We start from the raw sequence: 18,810 nt of genomic DNA, 5'->3' as shown, positions 1-18,810 counted from the left end.
CCCAGTCATCCTGAAAGCGAGCCCAGCAAATTAAAGCAACACTCAGTTACTAACAGAAACAGGAGCAGCGGGTGTGATGAGGTCCTGGGATCCTGGATTATGTTTTTCCCTCTTCTCTGCAGGCGAGTTTTGGGGGGAGAGTAACATGGTTTTCTTATACTCCCTACCCCCTGACACATGCACACAAATTATAATAAAACTGTAACCGTGTTACAGAAGTAAAAAAGGAAGATTCATCATAGTGATCATTTTTCATTCTTTGACTGGTATAGTAATGAGTTAGTTTTGCTCCAATTGCCGAGATCACTCAAAGAAATGGTACACACGGGGAATGATAAATCTTCCCACTTGGAGAAGCCACCAGCCCTCCCGAGAGCAGGCAGGTCTGAGGCTGCCAACTCAGAGCCTTCCTCCTCTAGAGCCTGGAGAAGATGCTACTCCTAATGCAACCTTTGGTTCTTCAGCAAACCAGATGTGCAGGCAGATAACAGGAAAGACATTAGCAGAGGGGATTTAATCTGGAACTTTTTTGGGTTTTTATGGCAGTTTCATTTGAATTCTTTGTTACTCAAAGCCACTGCTTAATAATTCTGTAAAAAAATAGTAATAATTCTGTAGCTCAAATCACTTTGGCCATCTTGTCATGTCTTTTCTGTTATCTTCCTACCCACACCTTCCACAAACCTAATTTAAGTTCCCTAGTACACATTTGGCACCACTGCATTTATGACACTTATTCATTTTATAGCAATGCCTGAGTGATAGTCTATTTTCACTTCTCATTCTTTTCTGGATTGAAAGATGCATGAAGGCAAGAACATTATTCTGTTTGCCACTTTCTTCTTCGTTCCTAATGTCAAAGGCAACTATTAAATAAACGACTTGATATAAACCAAAAGAGAAAAAAAAAAAGTTTTCTGGGTTGTTATTTTTTCTGACTTTAAATGAAGGTTTTATTAAACCTCTTTCACCAACCGAGTAAATCGTTTTTATGGTGCCTCACCCAGCTTTTCACCTTCCCAAGTGTGCAAGAGATTTAAAGGATCCATTTCACCTTCCCCAAGAGTCTGCAAATATTAACTTCATTTAACAACAAACAATACAGGACATGTCAGAGAGCTGACACAAAGGGCCCACATTCGAAATAATTACCACTAATTTCTATGCTTGGGTGCATGAAACTGGTGATGTCACACCTCAGTGAAAATAAAATATTTAAATCAGTGTTCATGAAATCCATGTTCGTCAGGCCCCTCAACATGAAGGAAATTCTTTTCTCCCAGAGAAGCACAAGCAAATTTAAACATAAAAGTTTAGGGATTTACAGACACACTTCCCCAGGGCAGTATGTCTCAAAGTGTGGATCATTAGTGGATCATGAAATCAATTTAGCAGGTCCATGACCAGCTTGTACAGAAAAAGAAGAAAGGGGGGAAGGAAAAGATGGAAAATGGAAGGAGAAGAAGCGGAAAGGGGGAAAAGTAAGAGGCAACAGAAAGTATTGTTCCCTGGAGCTTTTTTTGTTTAGGTGTGTGTGCGCTCACAGGCGAGCGTGGGCATTCGTTCGTGTGTGTGTGTGTGTGTGCGCGCGCGCGCGCTGGGTCAAAATGTAAACTGTAGTTGTTATTGTGCACTGCCATCCAAACAAAGTAGAAAAGAATATTCTAGCGGTTCGTGGACCTCTATTCCAAATGATTAAGGATGAAACTGTCCCCTTACTTCGTTGCCAAGATTCTCAGGGAAGAACACTGCCTCTCATGTGAGTTTTAACCAGAAGAGGGACATGCGCCAAGACAGAGGTGTGAGACAGAATGCTGAGTTTGAGGAAATCTAAGAAATTCAGCTCAATGGGCACAGGGTACAAGGGCTGCAATGGGGCCCTTGCATCCAGAGGAGGCCCAACTTCATGCCTGCTTTCCCCCCACAGTGATGCTCGGGGGCACTGCTCCAGCCAGGGTGTGGTGGACAAGACTCAGGACACAGGGGCTCTGAGTCTGAATCCGTCATTAACCAGCTGAGTGGCCACAAGCAAGTCATTTCATCTTCGTGTGCCGGAGGTCGCTCATCTAGAACATGGGGTTTATGACACTCACTCCCCTCACCTCTGGTTGGCTGTTTGAAAAGCACGAGAGCCCAGCCAGAGCGGCTCAGCTGGCTGAGCACTGTCCTGTGCACCAAAAGGTTACCAGTTCGATTCCTGGTCAGGGCACATACCTGGGTTGTGGGTTCGATCCCCGGTCAGGCATGTATGGAAGACAACTTGATCGATGTTTCTCTCTCACATCCATGTTTCTCTCTCTCTCAGCATGTCACTGAGTGAGGATTAAAATACACACACACACACACACACACACACACACACACACACACACACACACATATATATGAGAGAGTCAAAGCCAGAAAATGTTTTAAGGGGCAATTTTACTCTTTAGTTCTATTTAGCTTAAAGCCAAAGAGGTTACCAAATTCTAAAGTGAAAACTTAAATACAGGGGTGGGCAAAAGTAGATTTACAGTTATAATATAAATAATTAATAAATAATAATACTAGAATAGACTGTTTTGAACACTCACAACTGTCAACCTATTTTTGCCCACCTCTGTATTATTGGTTACCTAATTTGACCAAATAATTCTTCTCTGAGCCTCAATACCTCTGTAAAGTGAGATGGAGTAAATGTTTGTTTACCTGTCATCCAGTATTTATTTTGTTTTTTATTTGTTTGCTTGCTTCTGAGGGATTCCCCCTGTGCTCCAATGCCTGGTGGCATCTCTTGACCAAGATTCCCCTGCCTCGGCTTACCATATTATAGATACTTATGACTGTGCCCTAACACCTAACAGTCCCTGCAGATAACTGGCACCCAGCAAATGTCTGATGGACAGGCGAGCGCCAATGGTCACTCAGAGGCAATTGGCAGCTACCCTGACAAGTGGACTGGACACGAGTAATAGTGAGTCTTCAGGTGAAGGCAAGCAGTGTACCTCGCACTCAGTAGGCACTCAATAATTACTGTTGAGTAGATGAATGATGTAAGAAATCTACTGGAAAATTTTAACTGAGTATATAGATGCAAGAAATTCTCAACAGCCATCTCAGAGCCAGCCCTCTGGTATAAATTTATGTGAATTCCATAAAAGGTAGCTGCAAACCAAAACATTATTTTCAATATTGCCAGCCTGAGAAATGTAGTGGTCACTGAGGGCAAGGAAAATGACGAGTCCCCCAGACAAATTCATAACTCACCGAGCTCAGAGGGCAAATTCAGAACCATATCCCATGGCATTTAATGTTATTTAGATGCAGCCACAGTGTGACTCAGGCCTATGCATTTTTAAAGGGCTGAAACAAGACCAAAAGCACAACTGGTTCACTCCCTGTGTGTGAGTTTTGAAGAATTCAATAAAATGTTAAGAATTCTTGCCAGGGTACTTGAATTTCAAACACTGTGGGTGTCAAAACATAATCTATTCAACTCTCATTATCCCCAACAATAAGAGTTTGGAAATAAATGTCATTTGGTATGCATCTCAAATCTGAAAAGAGGAGACCCGAACATGGATATCCTTGTGGCCACAGCCATGCTAATACCCCCTTTGTGATCAGATCATACTAGGAAATAGCAGTTGTAAAAAAGGCTTCTGGAAAGCATACAATATGTGCCTATCAGGTAAAACTGTTTTACGGAATCTGCAGACCTGGGATGTGGCTTGCTGGGCAGAAAGGAGTAGGTAAAATCATGCATAGCAATTAACATAACAGTGGGCAGAGCACAGCCTTGGGTTCAGAGAGACAAACCCAACATCATTATGCTGTGTGGTCCTGGGCAAATTACATCACCTCTCTAAGCCTCAGCTTCCCCATCTGTGAAATGGAAATAATTATAGTCACGTCTCATAAAGTGGCTGTGCAGATTAAATGCCATAATAAGCGCATCAGGCACCCAGCACAGTGTCAGGAACATGACAGAATAAATGGAAACTACTACTTTCATGTAACTTACATGACACAGAGTTGTCCAGTGAAGACAGTCTACAGTTTCAGGCAATTCAGCTAAGAACAGTTTAAGGAAAATTTTATTCCACAATTTCCACCATGTGTTGTGGTAAGAATATATTTTAGGAGCAAAATGCCAATTACACTTTTAAAGATTCTGTTGCTGCTCCATGATTCTCTAAGACTTGCTCTGGTAAAAATCAACAATTCAGAAGTTCCCTGAGGACCTTCAGCACCCTCTTAGACAAGATCACAGACACTCAGCAATTGCTGCCTTTCAGCCAAGTTCTCAGCATTGGGGACCCACTAGTCCATTCCAATTGAAACCCGGAGTAAAAGAGATACTGAATTTGACAGCCCAGTCTATGAGGAATAAAAATGAGATAAATTCTTTTAACATTTATTCTCTATACCACTTATTTTGCACCTGGATACCTTACCTTCCATATTCAATTAGCTATTTTCATGCAATCATGACCTTGTGTATTTTCCTTAAAAGAACTCTCGGTACCACTTTGGAAACCTCACCTAGCACTGGCCTTACTTAGCTCATTGTGCATGTTGAGTACATATTTGATTGGTTGATTTCTATAAATTTGCAAATATCACTGACTCTTAAAGATGTGGCGAACCTGAAAGGCTAGAAACTAACAAGACTGTCAAAATTACTGTTGAAACATATGACACTATTGTCAAAATAATAGAAACTCTTTTTTCTGTTAATTAATACTAAGTTCAGAGCAGATTGTTTAACATCCTTCTTTGTGATGGCTTGAGATAAGCAACTAACTAGTGAGGAATCAAAAGTCAGTCTCCTATCAGCATGGGTGAAATTACCTCTCTCCAGCAAGGGCTGGCTTTATGATATTACGAGCCCAAAAGCTGATCCCACAGGCAGATGAGCCACAACAAAAAGAAGCAGGAGTGTCACATCCTGTGACCAAAACATGGCCACAGCCTTCTTCCCTCTTCATCTTTGTCATTCTGAATTCCCAAAACTCAGTGAGTACAATCTGGAACCATTTCCAAGGTTTAAGAAGAGATTTAAAAACAAATCATAAGATCAAGGTGGATTCAGGTGACTCAGAAGAGATCTCATCCATCAGCATGCAAAGCCAAAATAAACCCTGGGGTCAAGGAGAACAGATGGCCAGTGGGCAGTGGACAGACCCAGGGGGATTCAGACGATGACCCTCGGGATGGCATTCCACCGTGGGAGATGCCTATTTGTAGGAGGTGATATCCATTTCACCAGATGGCCAGCTCACTGCCTGGAGTCTCAACCACCAGGTAAGCTTGGTGACTTGTGAGGATTTTATCTCACCTGAACAGAAAAAAAACTAGCAGAAGATAAAAACTGCATCTTCTGCAACCCTTGGGTTTAAAAAGTATAAAATCCTGTAAAGGTAAAGACGTTTGAGTTGTTTTCTAGCTGTTCTTTGGCTTCATAATAATAAGCCAATAAAATTTAGAATATAGAAACGTTCTCTTCCCTCTTTCTCCCCTGTCTGCCCCCCAAAAAATCTCAGGATGTGATAAACACTAACTGGAGCTGAAGGAACACATCAGTTGAAAATCACTGTAGTAAAAGAATTAAGTACATAATAAGCACTAAGTAAATGGTAGCTTTTATTGTTGCCCAGGGCAGAAGGGGATTCATTATATAATCAACAAAGGCTTATGGAATACCTACTGCATGCCAGGCACTGAGTATATAGCAATGACCAAAAGAGATTAAGTTCCTGTCCTGCTGGAAATGACATTACAGTGATTTGAACCCAGGTTTCCTTATCTCCAAGACCCGTTGCTGTTAAACCAGGGATTGCAAACTCAGATGCCTAAAAGAGCCACACAGGTAAAAATAAATGAGTTCTGTCAGATACCAGCTGGCTATTCTCCAAACCTGTCCTCACTCCACGTTTCTCAGTCTCTCTGCAGGTAGATGTGGCCAAGTGACAGAGCCACGTTAACCACAGAATGTGGCCAGACTGACGCATAGTCCTTCGGACCTGTTCCCCTTTCTCTTTCCCCTTCCATCTGCTGGATGCAAACAAGCACAGCAGCCTTGGAAGTCACAGACTGAGGATGGCAAAACCACAAAGAAAGGATCCTGGGTCCCTGAATCACCTCTTGGCAGAGAGCTCCCCACCAATCAGGAACATTCATCTAGTCTTTATATGAACGAGAATAAAATCCTATGGCTTTGAGCCATTGTAGATTTTGGGAGTTAGACTGTTACCACAGTAAACCCACCTCAGCCAACACATGACTGAAGTGACCCAGTGTGGTCAAACTTCTGATTGTTTCAAGAGAATGTGGAAATCTTAATTTTTATGGGAAAGTTCCTGATTTTTAAATGATTTTTATTTCTGTTTGACAAGTATCTAATTTTCAAAAACACATCTGTGGACAGAAGTCACCCCTCTGGGTTATGACCCCTGAACTCTTAATCCACAGTAGTAGCTCTGTAAATGTTAGTCCTCTCATTCAGAAGTCAACAGATCCACAAACTAGGACAAATCTCCAATGAAACATAAAAGAAGAATCTTGTACAATTCTTCTCTTGCTACATCCCCAGGGAAATTAAAAGAATAAATTAATTGTGCTAATTTTATAGGGAAAGACACTGACCTTCCATCAGGAGGACACTTGGAACTCCATGTCTAAGGAGAGAGCTACACTGTCAACACTCCCTCACTTGGTCTCCCAGTGGCGAACACCACCCTTCATGTGAACTGGCCAGGGTTGGTGACACAGTCACATCAGGCAGAAGATGGGGAACATCGGCAGAACTGTCAGCAACACACTAAAGCCAAGACTCTCAGTCCCCTTCCCAGATGTGCAAAAAAAAAAGAACCAACTAGTTGGGCCTTGAGATCTGTGAAGACGTCTGACATGCTGGCAGAGGTGGTAGTCAGGAGGCTGTCTTGGCTTTTAGCATAATTACATGAACTGAGGGTGGCCTTGTGATCATAAATAAAAGCCTCCAATCAAGACAAATAGTGTATATTCAACTGAAAGAGGTCTAACAGGCGACCATGTGGACATCGCACCTCTAGGTTTGTAAGGTGGAAAAAAATGACAAGACCAAATGAGAAGGAGGTGGTGACGTCTGGAAGCAAGAAAAAAATTACACCTTTCAGTGTTGGACAACAAAAGTGATGCCCCTCCAGAAAATGAGGTCTGATCTTAAAATTGTTGAAAGGGCTAATTATGTGTCACAAGTGAGACCTTACAGGCAAAGGAAATTGCAATGCTTTAGAAAGCATCTCTATGTGTCCACTAGATTGCACACTCAGGAGAACACACCTCAAGCTCTTCCAGGCTGCTTGTGCCCAACCTCCACCCACTCTTCCCTGACATCTTACTCCCTTTCAGCTAGTTATTAATGCACCTGGTTGGCTGGCCTCATAAGCCTAAAATTCAAACTCCTTGAGGACATCCTGCAATTACTGCGTCAGCTGCCTTGCATCCAGTCCATACATGGACAGGATCGTATCGGCGCTGAGCCAACGCTGCACATCTCTTCCCAACTCTGTGGCCACACTGGCAGCCTGATCTTCCCTCCTGGGAAATACAGAACTGGGACTGAGCCAAAACTGGATGGTGGGGTGGTGGGCACATAAACTGAAAAGTCTTGCCAACTCTGGCTGCTGTGAGCACCACAGTGAGCAAAAGCCCCACATAAGGTCTAGTTATGGGGGAACCAAGAAGTTACAGGTAAGCAGAGAAAGCCAGTCTGAAGAAAGAGGCAGAAGGAGGGACCCAGCCTGCAGAAAAACGGAGAGGCAAGAGGCCACCAGGTCCGTGACACACACAGTCAGTAAGTAACCCCAGCCTCTTAGTGTTGAAGCAGGTTGAGGACTGTGGAATCAACCTGCCTGGGGTCAAATGCCACCTCTGACACTTAACTGTGAGACACAGGGTGAGTGACTGTTAAATTACTCTGTGCCTCAGTTACCTCATCTGAAACATGGGGATTGTAACTGAACCTACTTCATAGGGTTGTCGTGAAAATCCAATGAGCTGACACAAGTAGTAAATGCTCAAAAATGTTAGCCATTTCTATCAATTAATTAGAGTGTCCACATGGCCAGTTATATTTCATTCCTATACTGAATATGTCACCTGCGATTCCCCTGTGGCCTCAGGCTCCACACTTGAGCTAGTTTTACTTGAGTAGTTAGGTAATCTGTCCCCTGAATCAAAGAATAATGTGAAAATCCCTGGACCACTGTGTGACCTTTAGCAAATTACTTCCTCAGCCCTCTCTCATGAGTGAACTGAGATTCAAGTAAGAAAAAAGAGTGAAAACTGCAACTACTATGAAGTGCTATGGCAAACTCTGGGGCCTAGTATCACTGTAGGGAAAAGTAACCCTATTACATTAGCCCTAAGAATGGAAAAACACTTATTTAAAATGTCATTTTTATTGCTGGACTAGAGATAAGAAATTCTCCACCCCACTGGAAAAAAGGTTTCGTTTTTGTAGGATTCACCAGGTTGATTTGTGTAGTCACTTCCAGTGTTAATAAGATGATAACAGGAAACTGCCAAAGACAGCTCTATGCTGCTGATTTTTTAATATACTTCCATCCAGTTTAATTATACTCAAAATAATGCTCACAATCCAGATCTTCCTATTCTGTTCAAAACAAAGGCTCATTATTTGATAATGACGTCTGTAGGTTTGGAGATATTTTTGCACACAGCTCTTTCCGACAAGGACTTATAAGCTGTGCTATTAATTTCAATGCATTTTCTTCTCAGACTTCAGAGCTTTCTTCAGCCTTCCTTGGTTCACTCTTTGACATTTGGCAAATAGAAAGATAAGTGATGGAGGAGCAGCATTGATTAGCAAGGACAGAGGCAGAGGGGTAGGTCTGGGAGTCCTGGTTTCACTCTGACACTTAATTCCATACTTCACATCAAAAGAGCGAAGTTAGAAATATTCGAGACCTTCCTATTTACTGGTACTGCATAAATTCCAAAGCCATTTTGTGTTTCTGACATCAGGAGATTTTAAATCTAAGAATAGATTTAACATATATAAATCAAAATCAAATTCCCCGCTCGCGGTTAGGATGCATTAAGCAAAGTCTTGCCTCTGTAGACAGATGGCAGGTGCAGCAGTGACCTTGGGCTAAATGCTTGAGGCAGCTCCTTGGCCTTATTTACATCTACATCAGTTGGTTTAAATATAGTGTTTACCCCCATTCTGGCTGGTGTTTAAAAGGGTCCATGAGCCTGGCCAGCGTGGCTCAGCAGTTGAGCATCGACCTATAATCAAGGAGACTGTAGTTTGATTCCTGGTCAGGGCACATGCCCAGGTTGTGGGCTTGATCCCCAGTCGGGGGCGTGCAGGAAGCAACTGATCAATGACCCTCTCATCATTGATGTTTCTATCTCTCTCCCTTTCCCTTCCTCTCTCTGAAATCAATAAAGATATATTTAAAATAAATAAGTAATAAAAATAAAAGGGTCCATGATTTTCCTTAAACATCTGTAGGAGTATTTCCCAGGGAAGGAAGCCCAAGAGTAGAGAAGAGAAGAGGGATGGTCAAAGGAGATATTTTAACTCTGTAGGTTTGAATACAATCTGTGGTTTTAAAACTATTTTCTTATATAAGAAAGGCTTTTTTATGATTCAGGGAGAAGTTCAGATTCTCTTATAACAAAATATAGTTAGCATGGAAAGGGGGACATAATACAGTGTTAAGTGAAAAAAGCAAGGTACTAAATATAGTAGCCTTTATCTCTTAAAAAAAATTGAGTGAAGATATGTATATAAATATTTGTATGAAAAAAAGGTCTAGAAGGACCCATCCTATGTGCTTGACAGCACAACTCTAGTAGAAAGCCAAGAGGGCCTTTTGCATTTTACTGCATATACTGTGTAGTATTTGATTTTAGTAAAGTATATATTACTTTTACAATTTTTAAAAAGCCAATGAAGATTAAACATAAGCCAATATTTACATGTGCTTCAAGTTGGAACTATGTCAGCAAAATATGGGAAAACTATTCCCTTTTCAGAATGAGGATCCTTGCCTGGGCTTGCAATTAATGTAGGAAGAGGTAAAAAATGCAGCTGGTCTAACCCACCAAAACATCTGCTTAGAACTCATAAACACACAGCCAGAGAAATGGGGGGAGGGAGAGATCCTGAAGCTCTGATGCACAAATGAGAAAACTAAGACCCTGAAAAGTGAAGTGACTTGACAGACAATAGTCAGCCAGGGGAGACCTGTTTCCTGAATGTATCCAAGGTGATTTCCCCTCATCCAAGCCATTCTCTACATCTGAAACCAGCCTTCTGTCATAATGTCTAGGAAGTAACCACTGGCAACCCTGAGAATGAGGAAATGTACTAGAGGTACCTGATACTGTTTATTTTACTAAAGAAATCCTTGAGCAATCTTCAATCTCATCTATAAAACCACAGGCCTCAAGGGAGAAATAATACTAATTCTACAGAAACACTTCCATGAAACAGAAGAGAAAGCATTCCCACTATTTTTTAGAACAGCATCACCATTATTAGAAAACACTGCAGAAAAAACAAAGCTACAGACCAATATCCTTCATGAACATAAGATGTTAAAAATTCCTAACAAAAAGATGAGAAAATTGGACCCAGCTGGAACATACATCACGACTAAGTGGAAATTTATCCCAGGAATACAAGGTTGGTTCAACACTGTAAAATCAACTAATATCTTTTTATAGACAAAAAGAAAAACCTTGTGATGATTTCAAGAGAGACAGCATTTGACAAAATTCAATACCCATTCATGATAAAAACTCACAGCAGACTAGATAAAGAGGAGAATTTCCTCAACTGATACACGGTGTCTACAGAAAAACAAAACTAGCCCAGTCAAGCCCTGGCATCAGCCTGCACACCAGAGTGTCGCAGGTTCAATTCCAGTCAAGGGCACGCACTTGGGTTGCTGGTCTGATCCCCCCCTCCCCCCAATTGGGGCGTGTGTGGGAGGCAACCAATCCATGTGTCTCTGTCGCATTGATGTTTCTCTCTCTCTCCTCTCTCTCTCCCCCTCCTCCTCCCACTCTCTCTGGAAAAACTATCCTCACTCCTTGGGTTAGGATAAAAAAATAAAAAATAAAACCCATCCAGTCAAGACAGCAGTTAGGTAAATGCAGTACTCATATCCTCCCACAATCCCATCAAAATTACAACTAAACTACAGAACAACCGTTATTCAGAACCACATGAAATCCAGCTGAGCAGAAGTCCGATAACTAAGGATATACAGAAGAAGCCACATCGAGACTGGTAGGAGGGCGGGTAACCTGGAACAGGCTGGTCCCACACCCACATGTGGCAGTTAAAAACTGGGATGGATATCTCAGCTACAGTAGAGGTCCCCCCTGAGGAGCAAGGCCCAGGAATCCCAGCCCAGGCTTCCAGTGCCAGGAAGAGAAGTCCCCATAACTTCTGGCTGTAAAAACCAGTGGGGATTGTGGCTGAGTGAGACAGAGGGCTGCTGGGGTCACAGGCTCTTCCTCTTAAAAAGCCCGCACATGGACTTACTCAGACGCACTCTCTCTGAAGTCCAGTATTGGGGCAGCAGTTCAAAAGGTACCAGGGACATATGGGGAGGAACTGACTTTTCTGGCTTTGGGGCAAGAGTTGGAGAGGCCGATTTCTTCCAGACAGAAGTGCTGGCAGAGGCCACTGTTCCTTTTCTGAGCCATCCCCCAACAGACCCGACAGGCAGGCACCATCAACCTGTCTAACACTGTACACCCCACCTTGATGATTCCCTGAAACCCCACCCACCCAATCTGCAGGCCCACCCAAACCTTTTTGCAGTGGCTCTTCCATACAAATGGCCTGTCTTGGCTCATGCTTTAGACTTTCCTAAAATTTCTCAAAGCTTCACATATGCTGAAAACTATATAACACTGATGAAAGAAAAGAAAGAATACTTAAATAAACAGAGAACAATACATTCATGGATCAAAATGTTTAATATTGTTAAGATATCAATCTTCTCCAACTGAGCTAGATTCAATAAAATTCCAATCAAAATTCCAGCAAGCTTTTTTATAGAGGCTGACAATGAGATGCTAAGATCTATATGGAAAAGCATTAAGACCTAGAATATTCAAAAGGATTTTTAAAATGAAGAAAGGAAGAAGATTCACACTACCTGATATCAAGACTTACTATAAAGCTAAAGCAGCAGAACTCAACCAGGAGCAGTTTTACCCCCCAGGTGACATTTAGCAGTATCTAGAGACATTCTGGTTGTTACAACTGGGGTAGGGAGGAGCTACTCACATCTACTGGGCAGAGATCAGGCATGCTAACTAACCATCCTACGATGCATAGAACAGTCCCCAACAATGAAGAATTATCTGGCCCCAAAGTCAACAGTGCCAAGGTTAAGAAACTGAACTAGAGAAAGGGGCAGGAGGTGATAGAAATGTTCTAAATCTGGATTGCGGTGGTGGATCCACGACTGTACACTTCTGTCAAAACTCAGCATGCAGTACACCTAAAAAGGGTGAATTTTACTGTATGTAAATTATACCTTAATAAACTTTACTTTAAAAAAGGAAAAACTGGTGGCTCCTGGGCATGTTCTCTTTGTAGAGTATCACATTTCAAAACCCTGAATTAGTTGGTGTAGTTTGAAAACAAGATTTTAAACAAAGATCCCGCCTTTCTTAAGAAGTAAGAATGTTGTAACCCTGAGCCCCACTCCCTCAGAAGGCTGCAGCTGAGTGGCCACAGCCTCTTTGGACGAGGCAAGTACCTTTTGTCTTGCTACATTCCCAAGCTCAGGAATTCACAGAGGTGGTTACAGATCTGCTGCTCCACCCAATGAGTAAAGGCTTCCTGTCCTGGGCTACAGGCCACTCGAGGGAAGGGGTTGAGCCTGGCTGGTTCTCCACTAAACCTCCAGTATCTAATAAAAAGTTTGGCCTGGCATATGCCAGGTGCTTGATAAATATTGTCAGATAAGTAGGAGTCCTTTGCCACCTTCCCACCAGCTACAATAACTGACATTTACAATACTCAGATTACTAGCTGTTCCTTTGGTCCTGGAGTCCCCAAAGAAAGTCACCGTCCAAGTCAGTCATCCCGTGACCTAGAATAATGTGTCCCTCTGTGTGTTTAGAAATCCCCTGTAATATGTTGTCAAGCAACGAAAATGTTTTAGGGTCATTCCAACTATTCACTTTTGTCTAGAAGAGTAGAGATGTTTGTTTTTAAAAAAAAAAAAAAGAAAGAAAAAAAGGAGGAAAATCACAATAAGGGTTTGAAGGTTAATGAAGATGAAAAAAGGAAGCGTGCACATTCATTCTGAATATTCTCAGATCATATTCTAGTAATTTAAGACTTGACATAAGTAAGCTGAGAAGTGCTCTGGTTGTCATCAGAATTTCAGTTTCTCTAAGTTTCCACAGTGATGTTCCATTTTAAGGAGGGATGTGGGGCAAGAAGGGGATATCTGACTTCTGTCTGATGTCAGTATTAAAAGTATGGTGTTTCTGTACTTTGTGTGTGGGATGGGGAAGGAAAGGGAAGCAAGGTTTGGGACATCTTGCAAATATTTCGAAGTACTAGTCATTAATATTGAGAGTAAAAAGTGCAAGGATATTTTGCTGGCTTGTCTACATCTGGAAAAAACACACTAACAAATCAAACACTCTTCATGTACGTCGTTAATGTTGAAAAGTGAGAAAGTACATAATGTAATTATGTCCCATCTTACCCCTTTCCTGACCCACCTCCCCCATTACTCTGCTTTCCTTGGTAGATAAGACTTTACGGTTTGGGTTTTTCTGTCTCTGACTTATCTTCTTCCTTTCTCTCTTGAACCCACTGCACTAAAGACTTTTTTCCTACCGCCATCTAACCAACATTTATTTGCTAATTGTCACTTGCTACTCAAAGTGGGGTCAATGAACCGTGGACATCATCACCCCAAGCTTTTTAGAAATGCAGAACCTCAGGCCTGATTCCAGACCTACTGAGTCAGCATCAGCGTGTTAAGAGGATCTTCCAGTGATTTACATGCACAGTAAAGTCTGGAAAGCACTGAGCTAGTTCCTAAGTCCCATGAGAATGTGAGCTTATTTTCATTCATTATTCTAACCTCAGAAAGCTGAGGTACTCAAGATATATGGAATGAATAAATGAATGAACAAATGCACTGTGCACCTGTTTCAAGTGGGACTCCCAGCTGATGGTGTGAGCAAGGTTGGAGAGGGGCAAGAAAGACATCCCAAGTCAAAACTATCTCCCCTATACACTGTGCTAAGCTAGAGATTCCCTGGTATCAGCAAATCCTTCTTTCAAAATGCATATATATATTCCCCAAATAACGCAGTTATTCACAACTTACTGTGGATTACTTAAATGACATAATTATTATAACATTTAACAGACTCAGCCAAAAAGAGGGAACAGGAGTGAAAGAAAGCTGAAAATGTAATAAGTGTCTACTCTGTGCTGGGCATTGTAACAGGCAAGAAGAAAACAAAGATAAATCAGGAACTTAGAAGTTGGTAGGAGATGCAGAGGACCCTTCAGGGGAAAGCCAAGAGGGTAGAGTGGCCTGAGAGGAGGGCTTGGGAAAGCCCCACGACAGTCAAAGTGTCCCGGGCACTCCTCCCTTTAGCAACCTGTGTTCTGGCCACAATTAGCCCCTTACTATTCCTCTGTCTGAAATGTTACCATCAATCCTGCCAACACCTACGCATCCTTCAAATCCCCCGCTCTTCCAGAATTAACTGCTCTCTCATTTTATTAGACCTGATCACATATATCAGAGTCCAAGGGCACATATCACCCTCTTCATGAGGGGCTTCTATGAACTGCCACAACCTTACTCACCTCTGTGTCCCCTGCCCCAGCACAGCACACGGGCACAGTAACTGTTTGGTCAATTTCAGAAGAACACTAGTATTCGCTGAGAATTTACTCTGTACCAGCACTGTTTTATTAAACACTTTAGATGTATTAACTCATTTAATCCTCACAATAACCCAATTAGATTGGAGCTATTATTATCCCAACTTTGCAGATCAGAGAACTGAAGCCCAGAGAGAACAAGGTCACACAGAGGAATGAGCACTGTACCTGCACCTCTGGGCAGACAGATGTTTACTGACATGAACTGAATGGGTGATCAGCAGTTAAAAAGACGAGCAAGTCATATGTGAACTTTACCCTTGTGCCTGGAGCCGCAGAGGGCAGAGGAAAATACAGAGTGTCAGAGCTCGCTGCTATAAAGAAGCTTCTTTCCCACACTCACCTCCCACATCCCAAACAGAAGTGACTGCCCGGGAGCAAGGGTTCTGTGGAGATGGAAGTTAGGAGAGCAAGTCTGAGGGAGGACACTCAAGGCAGCAGCTTTTCCTTAAAAGAAAAGGACAGAAGGAATCCAGTTCCTCAGGAATAGTAATGCAAAAGAACTTGGGGTGCAGTGGATGGAGGTGGGCTGGGAACATACTGCAGGGCCCAGGACACGAAACTGCTACAGCATTTTCCAGAAACAAATCTAATTTTACCCACTTTTCAACAGAGGCAAATGTCTAGCTTGGCTTGGCTTCGAAAACAACGAACAGCAGTGATGCAAATGACAAGACTATGTAGCAAGCTAGCACCTGCAGCAGGATCCTAACATCACAGGTTTAGCTACTCAGCATCCAACATACTCTGCTGTGAGGCAGCACCAACCTGCAGCTACTCCTCAGAAATATTTCAAAACCCAGGTTGTTTGCTGAAAGCCAAAGGTCCCAGAAAAGTGTCATCCATTCTCCTCCTGCCTCCCTCCTGACACTGCTTCTTCCCACGAACCCCTTGGGATGCCCTGCATTAGGTCCAGGCCTCGCCACTCTGTCATGAAGCAGTCTCAAGTGGAAATCAGAGAACAGACAAAAGCAGGTAGGAGGCAAGACAGAAAGCCCAGTGTTTACCTCTTCCACTGAGGGAGAAACATGTCATGCAACTAAATCAGCAGCGAACACACCGGAAGCCATGCAGCCCAGCAGCCGACTCTGGATTCACAGGTGAGCTTCACCACTGGGAACTGTTCATCGGGGTAACAGCACCAAGGGCGCCCAAAAAGTACAGAGGAAGCAACAAGTTGCTCCAAGGAGGAGGGGGAAGGCAGGACTTTGGGGAACAATATCAACTTCCATGATTGTTACCATCACTTTAAGCATTTTTCCTAGTGATCCCCATGATCACCATACTAAGAGAAAAACAAAAAAGGACACCCAGAAAAACCAAAAGATACAGATCGGAAGTCCTGTGAGTCTGACAGTATGAAAGAGGAACCAAGTCATGTCACAGGGGTTCAGAAGGTCAGCCTACAGAGAGGCCGGAAGGGGGGTCAGAAATTCAAAACCAGAGGAAATCATCACATCGGGCTGAACAGGAACAATACACGCATCCAAATTTCACATATTACAGACAGTTGGACAGTTTTTGGTATCTGCACTCAAACGAACAACATCCAAAAGTTAATGTCTCCCAGTTTACAAAACTATCAAAGGTGTGATTCATTTTAAATAAAAATTCAAAGTATATTTCTGAGCCAATGAATACTAAATTATTTACATGTGTCTGACTCAGGACTTACCTCTTAACCATGAACCAAGTTCACTCACTGAAAACCTGCTAGAAGCATAAAAATTGAGGGTTAAAATTCATCAGGGGCTTTTCTCAGGTCTTAGGCACACAACCAAAGATTACCAAACTTCGTTACCACTATTAATCACAACCGAAAATTCCTGGACAGTCACTTGCACACATAGACACTTCATGTCAGTGACTCTTTACATGAATCAAAGCAAAATGGGCTTTGAATTAAGCTGTTGAAGATAAGAAATATTTCTAACCAGAAACCCTCTTATATAAAAGTTTGAGCTCCTTCATAATTTAACCTAATTTGGGGGAAAGGGCACGCTGGGGGTTAAAAGCAATTCACATTAATCCTTGCTAAAAACCACAAAACTACAGGATCATATTGGCTGCAGTGAGAGCTATATTCCTTGATAAACAGAATGTACCAAGAGCCCAGAATTTCATCACAAACAAAAGCCTGCCCTTTACAAGCGTGGTGGTAATCACTCTTATTTCAAAGACAATTGCTGACTGCACAGTGTAAATTTTCAAGCACATTAGCAGAATAATCCTCCCCAAACAGTCACAATGGATTTCTTTAAATCGTCTAAGGAATTACAGAAATCTATTTCCTGAGGATTCTTGGGAGTCTGAGAGCCAAGGGTAATTATTAACTAACCTGTAAACAGTGGATCACATATACCTGATCAGTGCCTGGATCCCTTTGTAACATGCAAGCAATCATCTAAGGTACCTCTATCCCAAAAGAAAAGGCATCTCCTGTCAACGCAATGGGGAAACGCTATTTGGGAAGCCCACATGGTAATTGCCTAAAACTCTGGCCATTTCATGCCATTAAAACAAAGTGGACACCCAACAGGGGGTCCAAAATATAGTGGCCGTCCCCACCCTGAGACGCGTCCTACTAAAACACAGCCCGGCTACGGCGTCCTGCCCACACCATGCCTTTATCTAAGAAGCGTGCCTGCGGGACCACTGGAAGGACCTGCAACTTGTCCAGAGAGAAGATGCGAGAGCACCTCTGTTTCCTTCCCCGCCCAGCGGTGCCTTCCCGGGAGACACGCTTCCGTCAGTCCGCCGGCTGCGGCGGCGGCACAGGGCGGAGAAACCCGGCGCCGGCGCTGCCGGGACCTCTCCCTCCGCCGCCGCGCCAGGTGCGGGCCCTGAACGGCGGCCCGGCCCCTGCAGAGACCTCCCGGGCGCGAAGCGGCGCGCAGCGCTTACCCGGGTGGGCCCGGCAGTGCCCGGGGAGGGCCGCCAGCAGCAGGAGTCCCAGCAGCAGCGGCGGCGGCGGCGGCCGGGCTTCCCGGGGGGCGGCGGCCCGGGGCCCCCGCGCCGGCCCGGAGCCTCTCACCGCCCGGCAGCACGCGGCTCCCCCGCCGACCCCGCGCGCCCCGGGCCGGCCCCTGCGCTTCCTCGCCGCCGGTCCGGCTTCCCCGGGGCCCGGGGGCTTCGCCTCCTGCCGAGCCATGGGGACGCTTCACACATCCAGGCCGCTGCTTCGCTCCGCACGGCGCCGGGGAGCCCAGCCTTCGGCGCCCCGGTCCTCACCGGGCATCTGCGGCCATGGCCCGGGCGCCGGAGGGCGGGAGCGCCGGGCGGCTCCACTTGCTCGCTTGTCCTGCGGCGCCCGGGCGGGCTCGGGGAGGCGGCTTCACCCGCGCAGGGGCCGGGGCCGCATGGAGCCGCGCAGGGAGCGGGCCGGGGTTCCCACGGTGCTGCCGCCGCGCGCCGGGCAGCGGGGCGGGAAGGGCGCCGCCCGCGCCCCCTCCCCCGGGCAGCTCCTACTGGCTGAGGGGGCGAGGCGGCGAGGAGCCCGCGCAGGCGGCGACGGGGCGCACTCGCGACCCGCCCTTCCCACCGCCCGCTCCGGCCTCCCGGCCCCGCAGGCTCGGGCGGGCTCGGGTTCCCGCTCCGGCTCCCGGGCCGCCGGCGCTACTGCAGCTCGGAGCGGTGCCTCATTGACAAAGAGAGCACGTAGCCACCGGACCCCGCGAGGCAGGCGAGGCAGGCGCGCGCGCGCATCTCCGCGCCAGGCCACCGCGCGCCCCCTGCTCTCGCGCGCCCCGCCGCCCGCGGGCGGGGAAGAGGACCCCTCGCGGCCGATCCTGCGCCTCGGAGTCCGCATGGGGAGTGGGGACTGGGCTTCCCTCCCTCCCATGCCCCTGCTGGCCCCCCAT

At 44.8% G+C, this 18,810-nt stretch overlaps 1 protein-coding gene across 5 annotated transcripts in view; it reads right to left on the bottom strand.

Moving 5' to 3' along the window:
* Nucleotides 1–18,298, bottom strand: part of KIAA1549L (KIAA1549 like) — a 205,950-nt gene extending 187,652 nt beyond the window's left edge. For all 5 annotated transcript variants that reach the window (XM_081154353.1, XM_081154354.1, XM_081154355.1 and 2 more), the window contains exon 1: nt 17,855–18,298. In XM_081154353.1, coding sequence (XP_081010479.1) covers nt 17,855–18,101 — 247 coding nt within the window. In that variant the 5' untranslated portion in view covers nt 18,102–18,298. The remainder of the gene's footprint in view (nt 1–17,854) is intronic.
* Nucleotides 18,299–18,810: the final 512 nt, after the last annotated feature.

The sequence above is a fragment of the Miniopterus schreibersii genome (assembly GCF_964146895.1).
Source record: "Miniopterus schreibersii genome assembly, chromosome: 12".
In the NCBI taxonomy this organism is placed as follows: domain Eukaryota; kingdom Metazoa; phylum Chordata; class Mammalia; order Chiroptera; family Miniopteridae; genus Miniopterus; species Miniopterus schreibersii.
This window is presented reverse-complemented; position numbering and strand designations above follow the sequence as displayed.